The 16,015-nt window shown below is 44.8% G+C and overlaps 1 protein-coding gene and 1 long non-coding RNA gene across 4 annotated transcripts in view; one reads left to right on the forward strand and one right to left on the reverse strand.

Moving 5' to 3' along the window:
• FANCL (FA complementation group L) overlaps positions 1 to 16,015 on the reverse strand; it is a 91,893-nt gene that overhangs the window by 4,515 nt on the left and 71,363 nt on the right. For 2 of the 3 annotated variants that reach the window (XM_048842814.2, XM_048842811.2), the window contains 3 exons: positions 13,740 to 13,823; positions 12,414 to 12,459; positions 12,248 to 12,329 (listed from right to left, as the gene is read on the reverse strand). In XM_048842814.2, coding sequence (XP_048698771.1) covers positions 12,248 to 12,329; positions 12,414 to 12,459; positions 13,740 to 13,823 — 212 coding nt within the window. Of the gene's footprint in view, positions 1 to 6,207; positions 6,290 to 12,247; positions 12,330 to 12,413; positions 12,460 to 13,739; positions 13,824 to 16,015 lie in introns of all 3 variants that reach the window. The other variant, XR_007355627.2, reaches the window with a different exon arrangement.
• Positions 7,134 to 9,943, forward strand: LOC142071644 (uncharacterized). Its single transcript, XR_012667799.1, has 4 exons — positions 7,134 to 8,057; positions 8,357 to 8,522; positions 8,822 to 8,905; positions 9,709 to 9,943. It is a non-coding gene; the product is annotated as an uncharacterized LOC142071644 (long non-coding RNA).

Raw genomic sequence — 16,015 nt, forward strand, 5'->3', positions numbered from 1 at the left:
CGTGTGCCAAATGTTGCCAATCCCTGCCTTGATGAATCCATGTTGACTGTTCCTGATCACTTTTCTCTCCTCCAAGAGCTTCAAAATGGAATCCTTGAGGACCTGCTCCATGATTTTTCTGGGAACTGAGGTGAGTAAACAGTTCAGAAATGAAGGATCTTTCTGAGAATCCATATTTATATTTTTCTTGTGACAGAAAGCAAGCTGACAGTCTTTCTACACACGTGGGCTTTTCCTTTGATGTTGGTGAGGAATGCACTTAGCCTTTTGATGTCTGACCATCATACATAATGGCCACTTGCTTTGAAATTAGCATTTTCTGTTAAAGTCCTTTATTATGATTTCACAAGATTTCGTTGATGGGTTATTTAGTTACAGGGTTATGCACAATGTAAATGTTTGCTATTACATTATAACAGAAACTGATAAGTGAAAACAATACAAGTAACATTCCTCTAGTTTTCATGAAGTTTAAATTCCTGAATACACTCTTACATTTATACTCATTTTGATCTATACTAATACACAAGTGAATACATTCTAGTCCACTGGTCTGCCACCGTTAAGGGGTGCACCATTGTTCTATATAATTGGGCTTTCAGTCTCAGTGGCATACATTTGTGATGTGCAACATGGGGGATGTTATTCTACACACTTCCAGCACTCAAATCTAGCCTTTGGCTCATGTTCAAACACAGTCCTCCATAATCCAGCCACTCAGGTAATTGAATCAGTCAGTCTGGTTTAGTCGTACTCTATTAATCTCTATACCCAGTTTCCCTGTGGTACCTCTACTGTGCCACAAGACCTCTGTCTTAGTCATGTTCAGTGTCATCCCATGGCTGTGTAGCTGGTCATACCATTGGTTTACTATTTTCTCCAAGTTGTCTTTTGAGGATGCCCTTATTGCTATTTCATCTCTATACTGCAGCTTCTGACCTTTTCCCATTGTGATCTTCCTGCTGACGTAGTCTATAAATATGATAAACAGCAATGGACTGAGGGCCGACCCCTCATGCAATCTGATTTCCAATTCCAAGGGGCTTGCTGTTCCAAAACACATTCAGATCATGTTTTAGAATTATATACTGCATCCCCCATAGTTATTAAATTCTCAGACAATATTTCAACACTGGTGTGAGCATCCTTCTGTTCATTTTAACATATGCTTTGTCTAGAGTCTATGAAAGTCCAGAAGCTATCCTGTTGGTATTCTAGCTGCTTCTCTATCACTTGCCGAATTATGAACATTGAATCTGTGGTTCCTTAGCTTTTCCTAAAGCAGAACTGTTTTTTTCGTTTGTCCTATCCACCTTTCTCCCAATCCTAGCATCCAATGTGTGTTCTGGTAACTTTATCCCTTGATAGTGTCTGCATTCATGGATGCTTTCCTTATGTATTGATGCCAAAATAGACTCATCAGTCTTCAGAAATTCTCTTGATTCACTCTATGGCTTTAACTACTTTGCTCATCCACTTTATACCTCTCTTGGTTTTCAAGGAGCAGAATATGCGCCTTAATTTGGACCCACAGAGCCATCAGTCAGTCACTTACTCTAATAATTTCAATCATTGGATTTTCACCAGGTCTGCCATCATTTTATCAGGTCCAACTGCCTTACCATTCTTCATGATCTGGACTACATTTTCTCACCTTATCCTCCATTATGTCAGACTCAGATCCTTAATGTGGGGTGTGGTCATTTTTTGCCAAGCTATAGATCTTTTGGCCAGCCAGCTGTGGATGGTTTACATGTAGGCAACTCTGCCAAAAAGGTGGTTTTGCCCCTCAAACTACTATTTCCACCTCTCCTTTGCTTGTTCATGTGTTACTAACAGCCTCCCCTGGTCATTCTTTACAAATGGCGTTGCAATACAATCCTCCTTCCCTTTGAATCTCATTGTCCAGCTATGCTGGAAGGACAGGAGAAACTGCATGTGGTTTAATTAGGCCTCCATTTTATTAACTGTCTGGGAGCTCCCCACAGATAAAAGTGTATAGTGCTGGTAATGGCATGATCATTTTAATATATACCAGGGGGGCTTCCATCCGCTAACCCTCTTTCCCATCCTCGTCCCCAGCCCACCTACTGCTGGGACCTTACCATCTCTTCTTCCCCTTCCGCCCCATGCAAGTTAAGGTGGGCTCTAAGAGGGGCAGTTGGCTCCCTGCCATGTCAGACATAGGAATCATAGAATATCAGGGTTGGAAGGGACCTCAGGAGGTCATCTAGTCCAAACCCCTGCTCAAAGCAGGACCGATCCCCAATTAAATCATCCCAGCCAGGGCTTTGTCAAGCCTGACCTTAAAAACCTCTAAGGAAGGGGATTCCACCACCTCCCTAGGTAACCCATTCCAGTGTTTCACCACCCTCCTAGTGAAGAAGTTTTTCCTAATATCCAACCTAAATCTCCCCCACTGCAACTTGAGACCATTACTCCTTGTCCTGTCATCCGCTACCACTGAGAATAGTCTAGATCCATCCTCTTTGGAACCTCCTTTCAGGTAGCTGAAAGCAGCTTTCAAATCCCCCCTCATTCTTCTCTTCTGTAGACTAAACAATCCCAGTCCCCTCAGCCTCTCCTCGTAAGTCATGTGTTCCAGTCCCCTAATCATTTTTGTTGCCCTCCACTGGATGTTTTCCAATTTTTTCACATCCTTCTTGTAGTGTGGGGCCCAAAACTGGACACAGTACTCCAGCTGAGGCCTCACCAGTGTTGAATAGAGGGAAACGATCACGTCCCTCCATCTGCTGGCAATGCCCCTACTTATACATCCCAAAATGCCATTGGCCTTCTTGGCTACAAGGGCACACTGTTGACTCATATCCAGCTTCTCGTCCACTGTAACCCCTAGGTCCTTTTCTGCAGAACTGCTGCCTAGCCATTCGGTCCCTAGTCTGTAGCGGTGCATTGGATTCTTCCGTCCTAAGTGCAGGACTCTGCACTTGTCCTTGTTGAACCTCATCAGATTTCTTTTGGCCCAATCCTCCAATTTGTCTAGGTCCCTCTGTATCCTATCCCTGCCCTCCAGCGTATCTACCACTCCTCCCAGTTTAGTATTGTCTGTAAACTTGCTGAGGGTGCAATCCATACCATCAGATCATTAATGAAGATACTGAACAAAACTGGCCCCAGGACTGACCCTTGGGGCACTCCCCTTGATACTGGCTGCCAACTAGACATGGAGCCATTGATCACTACCCGTTGAGCCCGACAATCTAGCCAATTTTCTACCCACCTTATAGTGCATTCATCCAGCCCATACTACTTTAACTTGCTGACAAGCCCCGAACTTTCCAGTTTCCAGTCCTTTAACAAATACCTCCTTTGAATTCTTTACCAATCCATTTATCTGATCACTGTATCCCTTCCATACAGAAGTTTCCGAGCTATGCCTAAAATTTGCTCCCCTTCTGTTACTAAATGCCAGCTTTCCTTCTGTGGGCTGAAGTGCGGGGTGGGGAGCATTCCTACCCCTTCCCCTGCTGTGCTACCACATGGCACCACGAAGATTGCAGAGCTTGAGTCATTGCTGTTCTGCCTGGTCCAGGTAAAAGAGGGCTTCTCCTGCTTGGCGTGACCTCTCCTCTCTTCCAGTCACCGGGGGGGGAAGGGTCAGCATCCCCACGTTGACCTGTCATTGCTGCAACCTCACTCCTTGCCTCTCTATCCTTTAAAGAGGTACACACCTTCCTCCAGCCAGACAACAGTCCGTTCCCCTCCCCTCCCACGCCCCTGATTAATGTGTGGTGTGGCCATTTTTGCCATGCTGTAGATTTTTTTGCCAGTGGTTTCTCCAGCAAACTACACAACAGTCCCTCTCTCCCCCCAACACTTAATGTGGGGTGTGGTCATTTTTTGCCAAGCTACAGATCTTTTGGCCAGCCAGTTGTGGATGGTTTACAAGCTTGGCGTACAAGTCATGTATGGCATTCTTTTTGGCTTTCTTCACTGCCTGTTTGGCAGCTCGCTTTCCTTCATTCTAGTCACTTTCATTTGTTCATTTGTAATTCATTTGTTTTTTCATTAGGCTCTATTTTTTTGTTTTGGGTAACTACCTGCACTTCAGTCTATCACTACTCTTTTCTTTTCCTCTGTTTTCCCCATCTGCATCAGCCACAAATCTCTTCCGCTGCTGCAATCCATGTTCTTTTGAGGTAGTTCCATTCTTCAGCTAATACCAACTTTGTTTCCACTACTGTTGTACATGACCAAATGACTCATCATCTTTTGGAACCATGGACTGGATATCATCCATTGATTGACATTACATATGGTCTAGTAATAGTTTCCCTTCCTCATTCCATAGTGCCTAGACAGGAATTTCCTAAGCACATTACCCCTTCTGTTTTTGCTGGTCTCTTCCATAACTCAAGTCACCCAACATCTCGTCTGGCACAGCTCTGTCCACTAGTGCTCGCAAGTCTTAGGGGAAACTCTGCTTCATTGCATCTTTCTTGAGGTGCATACACTGATATCACAAACAGAATATGCTCCTTAATTTGGATCTATACAGCCATCAGTCGGTCACTTACTCTAATAATTTCAATCATTGTTCTTTCTCAGCTCTCCTCTCACTACCCTCCTGACTCCATTACACCTGCTTTTGTTACCACAGAAGAGTTTACAATCTAAGCCCAGTTCCCTCACTGTGTTCCCCATTCACTGTGTCTTCTGCAGGTATAGAACATAAATACTCTCCTTACGATCATATCAGCTACTTCCAGACCTTTGTCAGTCAAATGGGGTACATTCAGTGTTGCTAATTATATGGGAATTCTTTGGCTGTGCAGGTTGTTGCTATTCACTGACTCTTCATTCTAAGTGGTAGTCCCCTGACCCTCTACAGGACTGTTCAGACACTGACTGCCGGAAATCCCCAGCTCAGATGCTGGGGCTGCCAGGCTTAAGGTGCATGAACTTCTGGCGTAGGGCTAAGATGCCCTCTCACCATTAGCATTAGCCCTTGCTAATATCTACTACTGCCCTTTGGTAACTCACCAAAAAGAAAAACATTGTTTGCACCCATGTAGTCACCCTGTGCCAGAAACTATAGTGTATTAATTGGTGTCCCTGACATGTACCACAGTGAGAGGGCCTTTCCCCAGTTGAATGCCCAAACTCTCCCCATCTTATTGCTATAGACCAGATGGACGAATAAGAGGTGGTACTGCTTTTCCTGCTGCCCAAACTAGGCTTTATTTAACCCATAGATGAGGGTTTCAGATCAGTTTTCCTTCTCCAGACTGAGGAGCCCTACCTGTCCTGAGAGATTTGATAATTCAGCAAAAGGTTCATTTTTGTCCTAGCATGATTTCATGCACCTAAAAACAATGTCCACTGTTGACTGATATGCAGTTTAACTTCATTATTTCAGACAGTCCTCATGCTTTTAACTACAGTGAACTTTCACTGTATTAGACAGAAGGCCTCACAGTCAGATATTAGCTTTTAATTTAAGAACTGTCAAATTTCATACGTGAGAGCCACACTCAATCCAGAATTATAGTACAATAACTCCTCACTTAATGTCCTATTGCTTAACTTTGTTTCCATCTTACATCCCTGCTCCATTACAGAACATGCTCATTTGCAGTTGTGCAGTGCTCCCCTAGAACATCCTTTGGCCGCCTGCTTTGTCCACGGCTGGCAGCCCCCCGCGCAGCACTTCCCGCCCGCCGGCAGACCCCGTGGATCAGTGCCCACCTCCTGCCCGCAGCAATCAGCTGCCTTGCGGCGTTCAGGAGGCTGGGGGGAGTAGCGAGGATATGGTGCGCAGCCTCCCCACCGCCTCCTGCACGCCGCAAGACAGCTGATTGCTGCAGGCAGGAGGTGGTGGGATGGCGCTGATTCACGGGGTCTGCTGGCAGGCCGGAGGCGCTGAGGGGGTCGGAGGGCACGTAGGGGAGCTGATAGTTGTGCTGCCAGCCTGTTTAATACCTGTATTAAATTGCTTGTTTAAAATTGTTTTTAAAACATATCAGGCTACCTGTGTTAAACTGCTTGTTTAAAATGTATATAATGCCTTTTGTCTGACAAAAAAAATTTCCCTGGAACCTAACCCCCCTCTATTTACATTAATTCTTATGGGGAAATTGGAGTCGCTTAACATCGTTTCGCTTAAAGTCACATTTTTCAGAAACATAACTACGTTAAGTGAGGAGTTACTGTATTGTGATTAATTCCATTAAAGAAGGTACTCACCTTGTGCAGTAACACTGGTTCCTTGAGATGTGTCCTCCTGTGGATGCTCCACTGTAGGTTGTCAAGTAGCAGCCGTGTTAGTCTGTATCCGCAAAAAGAAAAGAAGTACTTGTGGCACCTTAGAGACTGACAAATTTATTTGAGAATAAGCTTTCGTGAGCTACAGTTCACTTCATCAGATGAAGTGAGCTGTAGCTCATGAAAGCTTATGCTCAAATAAAGTTGTTACTCTAAGGTGCCACAAGTACTCCTTTTCTTTTTGTAGGTTGTCTGTGGCTGCTGATCAGAGAGCTTTGGTAGTAGTCTGTCCCACCCGCACATGCGTCGCTCCCGGCCTGCCACTAGGCTAGCCAGCATGCGTGAGCAATCTCTCCTCAGTTACTTCTCTACCGCACAGTCAACTACGAGGACTCCAAAATAGAGGGGAGGAGGATAGGTCATGGAGCTCCCATCAGTGCACACATCTTGAAAACACATTGTTATTGCACAAGGTAACTTCTTCGAGAGGTGTCCCTATGGGTGGCTCCACTGTAGGTGATTCCTGAGCAGTGCCCACCACTGGAGATTGTGACTTTGGAGTCGAGTCTGGTATCGATGATAGTACTGTGGCACCAAATTTGGAGTCTGAAGCCAAATCCCCAGAATGCCATAGTGTTCTGTAAAGGTATGTGCAGATGCCCAGGTAACTGCTCTTCAGATTTCTGATATAGGGATATCCTGGGCGAAGGATAAGGAGACCGACCTTGTAGAATGCATGCATATTGAAGACGGGGGGAGTTACATTATGCAATTGGTAACAGAATTTAATACAGTCCAAGACGCACTTAGAGAGTCAGTGAGATGAAATCATTGTGCCTTTTGACCTATCTGCAATGGAGAGGAGAATTTTCTGAAGGCTCTTTTTATCCTGATGAGGTTTGGGATAAAAGGCTGGAAGCTAAATAAGCTAATTTATGTGAAATGCAGAAGTCACGTTGGGAGTGAATTTCAGATGTGGTCTAAGCATGACCTTGTCAGGGAAGAACCCAGTGAAAGGGGAATGCGCCACTGGAACTGCTATTTCCCCAATCCTTCTTGCAGAGGTGATGACGATGAGAAACACCATCTTCATGGTAAGGTGAGTTAATGAACAAGTGGCCATGGGTTCAAATGGTGGCCTAGTCAGACCTTTTAATAGTAGGTTGCGATCCTATTGAGGCATTGGAAGTCTGGGTTGTGGGAAGAAGTTTGCTATGCATTTGATAAACTTCTTCATAGTCAGATGGGAGAAGATTGAATATCCTTCTGTCTGCGGAAGGAAGGTTGCAATTGCTGCTATGTGAACCAATAGAGAGTCCTGATTTCTTGAGACTCAAAAGGTAGTCCAGGATCACTGGTAGGGTGGATGTATTAGGCATGACACTTTTGGGATCTGGAATCTCTTTCATTTTTGTAGATAGGTATGGCAAGTAGCTCCTTTCCTACTGTGCAATAACACGTCCTATACCTCCTCAGAGCAAGATGTCTCTACGTGCTGGATCCATGAAGGAGCCAGACTTCGAGACACAGAATCCACAGGTTGGGATGGAGAGTGCGTGTCTCTTTCAGCGACAGAAGATAAAGAGTGATTGGAAGAGTCAGCAGTGGACATAATGCCAGCTGTGACAGGCAAGGGTACCACATCTGTCTGGGCCAAGTGGGAGAAATCAGTATGTTTGCGCTCTCTTCACTTTCAACAGGACTTTCAATATTAGACAAAATGGGGGAAAAGCGTAAAGAAGGCCTTTGTCCCATGGACGGAGGAGGGCATCTTCCATGGAATGTCGTCCGATCCCCACTCTAGAGCAGTACTGTGGGCACTGCTTGTTCTGGTAAGTAGTGAATAGGTCTATTACCGGTATCCCCCACTGTCAGAATATATTGTGGAGTACCACCGAATCTCTCCCCCATTCGTGGTCATGTGGGAATTTGGGGCTGAGACTGTCTGCCGTCATGTTGTGTATTCCTGATAAGTAGGCAGCTGATATTAAGATACTATGGGAGATGCATCAGTTCCATAGTTTTAGTGTTCTACAGAGAGGGAATGAGCCCTGGTGTCTCCCTGATGGTTTGTGTAATACATGCAGGCCATATTATCCGTCATGACCCTTTTGTGCATGTCTTTGATCAGCAGGAGGAAGCAAGTCCACATGTTGATGTGGAGGCATCTCTCACCTGGAGTCCATTTGTCCTGTATTGTGCGACCATTGAGATGTGTGCGGTTAGGAGTAGAGATGGGGAAGACTGAACAAACAGGATTCCTGTACAGACGTTTACATGAGTATTGCTTGACCCTGGTGGGCACTGATAGTAGTTTGCATATGTTGTCTTTGTTCGGCCTGTAAACTGAACCAAAAGCATGCTTGGAGACATCTCATGCATAGTTTGGGATGAGCAATAACCAATGTGCTCATGGCCATGTGGCCCAGGAGCTGGAGGCAATGTTTGGCCAAAATTTGGGGGATGGATTGTACTGTCTATCAACGAGGAGAGACTGAGAAATCTGTGATGTGGGAGGAATGGAGTCAAGGTTGGCTCCTATGAATTCTAGTCTCTCTACCGGTATTAATGTAGATTTTTGTTTATCTATCTGTAGACCCAGATTCTGAAACAGGTCTAGTGTGGTCTCAGTGACTTGCTGGGACTCTGTAAAGGACCATACCCTGAGAAGGCAGTCCAGGTAATGATAAATCATGATGCCTTGAGAGCATAAATGGGCCGCCACTACCAAAAGGACCTTGAAGAATACTCTTGGGGCCAATGAAAGGCCGAAAGGGAGTACTCTGTATTGGTAGTGGTCTTGACCTAATATGAACCTGAGGTAACGTCTGTGGCTCGATATGATCAAGATGTGAAAATAAACATCTTGGAGGTTAAGGGCCGAGAACCAGTCTCCTTTTTCTAACGATAACGAATGATAATAACATGACCATCTTGAATTTCTGAGCCTTGATAAACTTTTTGAGCGCTCTGAGGTCCAGTATGGGTCTCCAGGAAGTAACAAAATTAGAAGCCTCTGCCCCTTACATGTGTGGATACTCGCACTATGGCTTCTACACTGAGGAGATGGTTTATCTTCTGACATAGAAAGCTCTTATGAGAAGGGCCCCTGAGAAGGGATGGGGAGGGGTTTTTGGGAGGGGGAGAGGGAGGAGAAATGGGTGGAGTAGCCATCTCAGATGATCTCCAACACCCATTTGTTGGAAGTTATCCATTCCCAGATTCTGTGGAATGGGGCGAGATGATCTCCAAAGGGATGGGTGTTTTCCACTGTGAAATGAGGGGAGAGTTCTATGGGCACCTCAATCAGCATGTCAAAACTATTTCTTCGAGGTGGAGGGCTGAGAGGAAGTTTGCTGAGATCCCAACGTCTTTCATCTGGAGAACCTGGGCTTCTTCCTCTGAGGTTCATGCGATCTTTGTGTATATTGAGATGGATATTGTGACTACTGAGATGAGTATTGTACTTCCTTTTGTATCCAGGTGTATAAATCCCAAGGGATTGAAGAGTGGCCCTCAAATCTTTTAACATGTGGAGGGAGGCATCTGTCTTTTCAGCAAATAATTTTGTCCCCTAAAAAGGGAAGTCCTCCACCGTCGTTTGGACCTCCTTGGGGAAGTCAAAGAGATGAAGTCACGAGGCCTGTCTCATCACAATGCAGACAAAATAGAACGTGCCACCATCAAATGCATACTGGAGTGACACTTTGTCACCAGCTGGCCCTTGTTAACCAAGGCCTTAAATTGGTCCTTGTGAGAATGGGGGAGCTATTCAATATTTCAATAAAATAACTACATTTCACATAGTTCTGAGTCATATTTAGCCCAGAAGGCTTGATAGTTCACCACTTTGAATTGAAGGGTGGCTGAGGCGTGGGCCTTACTGCAAAACAGGTCCAGGTGCTCCCAGTCCTGGTATAAGGGGTGGACTTAAAGTGGTTTTGGCAGCCTTTAGAGTTAACTGCATCCACAATGATCAAATTGGGAGGCAAGTGTGAGAACAGGAATTCTGTGTCCTTTGCTGGCACATATTTCTTGTCCACCCTCTTACAAGTTGGTGGGATGGATGCAGAGGCCTGCCGTACCGCCTTGGCAGAATCCAGTAGAGCCTCATTAATAGGGAAGGGGCACTCTGGAGGAAGTGGAGGAATGCAGACTGTCCACCAGCTAGTGGCACAACTCAGACACCTCTTGTAAAGGCCTCTGTCACCCTCTGTGCCAAGTCCTGGAGCAGCTTAGTGTCATCTGCCATAGATGGCGAAGGGGGCATCACAGTCTCATCTGGTGATGATGATGAGAAGTGGGCTGGAGGAGTGACTTCCTCTTTGACTTTGGCCTCCAGTTCCTCCCTTGCCTGCTCGGGAGTTCAGAGGCCCTTGAAGCAGCAGCTGAAGGAGGGTACTTCCGCAGCTGTTGGTATGCCATACCATCAGTGATGGAGGCCTGTTGCCTTTGGGCCTGCCGAGGTCCCAGTACAGCCACTGTGATGGGAAGGGGCGCAGTGGTTGGTACCACAGTTGCCTATACTAGGGATGTTGTGGGTCAGAAGGGTGGTATGCCACCAGGTGAAACTGGTCCATAGTGAAACTGGGTTCTGTATGGCGGGTGAGAAGGGCGTTGGGAAGCTAGGTCCTCTTGCTCACTTTCTGATTCAGACAACGAAAAGGGGGGTGCGTGGCAGGAGATCATCGGTGAGCCCAGGGCTCTGGGTGAACGCGGTATTGTGGCAGTATGGGTATTGATGACTGGACTGACAAAGAAGATCCGCCCCAGGGAAGGCTATGTTTCTCATGCCCACACGGGACCGTTGCTTCTTTGCCTGCACCCATTGGGTCTCTAGGCATTCCGAGTAGCCCTGTCGGTTCAGTACCACACATGCTGTGGGTACCAGATTTAGACAGATTTGGTTCCACTGGTACTGAAGATACTGACCGAGACAGGGATCATTTTTGGCTCGATCACGACTTGCTATGGGGACTCACGGACCTTTTCTAAGAGGCTTTACATGAGTGGCTCGCAGGCATCTCTCTCAGCTCACCTCCCTTCCAAGTGGACAGTTGACACCAAGACTCCAGGGTTAAAGGACTGACTCCATGAGTAGGAATTTGAGCCCCAGTTCTCTGTCCTTCCTGGATGTGGGCTTCAGTTGCTGGACATTTCTGTGGAATGTGTTTCTCTCCCCAGACAGCAAATGCACTGCGAATGTCCATCGGTAACTGGGATAGATCCCTTGTACCTGAGGCACTTTTTGAAGCCCAGAGAACCAGGCATATCCTTGTCCAGGCCCCCCCGACAGGGGGGCAACAAAAGACAAAGTCCTTTTCTTTTCTTCTAGGCAATGGCCAAAATAAAATGTAATGAAGCAAAGAAAGAAAAAGGGCTTCAAAAGAAGCTAAAATTAGCAATTCTAAGAGAGTTAACAATCCATGAATGGACAGCTCTAGTTCTGTTTCTAGCCAAGGACGATTGAGAAGGAATTGAAGAGGCACTGCCCACGCATGCTGACTAGCCTTGTGGCAGGAGGGGAGCAGCGCATGCGTGGGTGAAACTGACTGCTACCAAAGTTGTCCGATCAGCAGCACAGGAACACAAGCACGCCGACAGAGGAGCACCCACAGGGACACTACTCGAAGATGCAGCACCATTATTTGGATGGCCTCTTGCCCCTCTAGGCAGATCTACCTCCATAATTAGAGTTCTAAATCATCAATATCCATAACAGAATGTTTGGATTTTCCACCCTATTAGTACTATGGAACTTTCTCCTCCCCTTTTAATGTTGATGCCTGTAATTAATCACCTTAATGCTGTGGAGACCATAGGAAAGTGTGTACTTATTACTATTTGTTAATAAGCGAACAATTGTTGCTTGATGTTCAGAAGCCTTTTGTACAAATTACTAATCCAATTACATCCTTTCCGACTCTTATTTTTGCTGGCAGTTATAAGGTGACAATTTAATTTTCATCGGCCTATAGTATTCAGAAATAAAGACTGAGCATCAACAAAAAACTACACTTACAGTCTTTTCTAGCACAGCACGAGAAGGAAAATCAGTTTCTAAAACTTCTTTCAAATTTTGTAATAGGGTGATATCTGGATCCCTGCAAGTAGAGGAAAGAGACTTTAACACATGGAACTGCAAAATGCAGATTTTAAACTAAAGTTGTATTAGTGAAAACACTTACCACAAGTGCATGTTGTTGTTCAGCTTCGTTCTCAAAGGATTTACCACTACAAAGTTACACATATTTACATTACTCACAGGAAGAGACTTCCCCCGCATTTCAGCACTTACAACTAGATTTTTTAAAGGTATTTAGACACCTAAATATGCAGATAGGTGCCAATGCATTTGAAATCCCACTAGGCATCTTAATACATTTACAAATCTGGCTCGCAGTTATCATATTTGAAAAGTCATATATAATGATAATAGCACTAAGTTTTGGGACATTGTACACCAAAGGTATGATTGCCCCTCATGGCCAGGAGCTATAGAAAATCGAGGGAAAGACATTAAGGAATTTACAGTGGATTATTTATAAAAAACAAAAAAAACAAGCAAAATAATCATAGATGTGGTCAGATAATTATCTTTCAGAATAATTCTCTGCAGGACACAGGGCATCTCCTGAATTGTGATTCTGCAGGAAAAGGACTAAAAAAATATTGTAGGGTTCCACCCTTCTCTCAGTAACAGAATACATTTACTCAATCAGAACTTAAAAGAATTAAGTGTTTTGTGTTTTTGTTATCCTTGCAAACTCAGCGTGGTATCAGACAATCAAGCTGGGGGAAAAACAGCTTGTGTATCATCCCCATATATAATGTGGGAAAAGTCAGGACAGGAGAATGTAATTAACAATTCTATTGACTGTGTAATAGCTAAAACTCAATCTAGCTACTCTCCTACAGCTGAATGACTTCTACAGTGCCTACAGGAGAAAAATAAGTTGTCAAGTTAGTCACTTTTCTCATAACTGTATTTTTAAAGGTTTCAGAGTAGCAGCCGTGTTAGTCTGTATTCACAAAAAGAAAAGGAGTACTTCCTACATCCGATGAAGTGATCTGTAGATCATGAAAGCTTATGCTCAAATAAATTGGTTAGTCTCTAAGGTGCCACAAGTACTCCTTTTCTTTTTGTATTTTTAAAGTATTCTTCAATTTGTGGCATTTTAATTTGCCAGACTTTAACACATTAACAGTGCACAACAGCATGCCGTGAATTCACTCTTGTATTGTTTTGTGTAAGTATATGCAAGAGATACTGACATTTTAAAGGTTTCAGAGTAGCAGCCGTGTTAGTCTGTATCCGCAAAAAGAAAAGGAGAAGTACTCCTTTTCTTTTTTGACATTTTAAACTTTGCTTAAATACAAGACAGACCTGAAACCACTAAATTAAGTTTACCTTAAAAGTCTGTAAGCAGTTACTGGTACAAGTCAAAACAGACCTAGCTTCTAAGATTGAGAAATGAGTTTGTATATGAAATTTCGTATATGAAAGACCTTACCGTGGTCTGCTCCAAGAAAGTAACACTCAGGAAGCATAGTTGGGTGCCTGGGATCTACCTCTAAGTTTATGGAAACATTGTTTCCTGAAATGAGAGAGAATGCATTTTAAATGGAAGGTGTAAAGCTTTCCTTTATAACCGCAAATAGAGAAAGTACTTATGTTTTTCAAATGAGTTGTTTTGAGCACACCTGTAGTTTTATGAACATTGTTACAGCTTTTAGATGGCTAAAGTAAGCTATTTGGCTTAGAATTCTGAATCATAGAATCATAGAATATCAGGGTTGGAAGGGACCCCTGAAGGTCATCTAGTCCAACCCCCTGCTCGAAGCAGGACCAATTCCCAGTTAAATCATCCCAGCCAGGGCTTTGTCAAGCCTGACCTTAAAAACCTCTAAGGAAGGAGATTCTACCACCTCCCTAGGTAACGCATTCCAGTGTTTCACCACCCTCTTAGTGAAAAAGTTTTTCCTAATATCCAATCTAAACCTCCCCCACTGCAACTTGAGACCATTACTCCCCGTTCTGTCATCTGCTACCATTGAGAACAGTCTAGAGCCATCCTCTTTGGAACCCCCTTTCAGGTAGTTGAAAGCAGCTATCAAATCCCCCCTCATTCTTCTCTTCTGCAGGTTAAACAATCCCAGCTCCCTCAGCCTCTTCTCATAAGTCATGTGTTCTAGACCCCTAATCATTTTTGTTGCCCTTCGCTGGACTCTCTCCAATTTATCCACATCCTTCTTGTAGTGTGGGGCCCAAAACTGGACACTCCAGATGAGGCCTCACCAATGTCGAATAGAGGGGGACGATCACGTCCCTCCATCTGCTCGCTATGCCCCTACTTATACATCCCAAAATGCCATTGGCCTTCTTGGCAACAAGGGCACACTGCTGACTCATATCCAGCTTCTCGTCCACTGTCACCCCTAGGTCCTTTTCCGCAGAACTGCTGCCTAGCCATTCGGTCCCTAGTCTGTAGCGGTGCATTGGATTCTTCCATCCTAAGTGCAGGACCCTGCACTTATCCTTATTGAACCTCATCAGATTTCTTTTGGCCCAATCCTCCAATTTGTCTAGGTCCTTCTGTATCCTATCCCTCCCCTCCAGCGTATCTACCACTCCTCCCAGTTTAGTATCATCCGCAAATTTGCTGAGAGTGCAATCCACACCATCCTCCAGATCATTTATGAAGATATTGAACAAAACCGGCCCCAGGACTGACCCTTGGGGCACTCCACTTGATACCGGCTGCCAACTAGACATGGAGCCATTGATCACTACCCGTTGAGCCCGACAATCTAGCCAGCTTTCTACCCACCTTATAGTGCATTCATCCAGCCCATACTTCTTTAACTTGCTGACAAGAATACTGTGGGAGACCGTGTCAAAAGCTTTGCTAAAGTCAAGATACAATACATCCACTGCTTTCCCTTCATCCACAGAACCAGTAATCTCATCATAAAAGGCAATTAGATTAGTCAGGCATGACCTTCCCTTGGTGAATCCATGCTGGCTGTTCCTGATCACTTTCCTCTCATGCAAGTGCTTCAGGATTGATTCTTTGAGGACCTGCTCCATGATTTTTCCAGGGACTGAGGTGAGGCTGACTGGCCTGTAGTTCCCTGGATCCTCCTTCTTCCCTTTTTTAAAGATTGGCACTACATTAGCCTTTTTCCAGTCATCCGGGACTTCCCCCGTTCGCCACGAGTTTTCAAAGATAATGGCCAATGGCTCTGCAATCACAGCCGCCAATTCCTTCAGCACTCTCGGATGCAACTCGTACGGCCCCATGGACTTGTGCACGTCCAGCTTTTCTAAATAGTCCCTAACCACCTCTATCTCCACAGAGGGCTGGCCATCTCTTCCCCATTTTGTGATGCCCAGCGCAGCAGTCTGGGAGCTGACCTTGTTAGTGAAAACAGAGGCAAAAAAAGCATTGAGTACATTAGCTTTTTCCACATCCTCTGTCACTAGGTTGCCTCCCTCATTCAGTAAGGGGCCCACACTTTCCTTGGCTTTCTTCTTGTTGCCAACATACCTGAAGAAACCCTTCTTGTTACTCTTGACATCTCTTGCTAGCTGCAGCTCCAGGTGCGATTTGGCCCTCCTGATATCATTCCTACATGCCCGAGCAATATTTTTATACTCTTCCCTGGTCATATGTCCAACCTTCCACTTCTTGTAAGCTTCTTTTTTATGTTTAAGATCCGCTAGGATTTCACCATTAAGCCAAGCTGGTCGCCTGCCATATTTACTATTCTTTCGACTCATTGGGAT

The sequence above is a fragment of the Caretta caretta genome, chromosome 3 (genome assembly GCF_965140235.1).
Source record: "Caretta caretta isolate rCarCar2 chromosome 3, rCarCar1.hap1, whole genome shotgun sequence".
In the NCBI taxonomy this organism is placed as follows: domain Eukaryota; kingdom Metazoa; phylum Chordata; order Testudines; family Cheloniidae; genus Caretta; species Caretta caretta.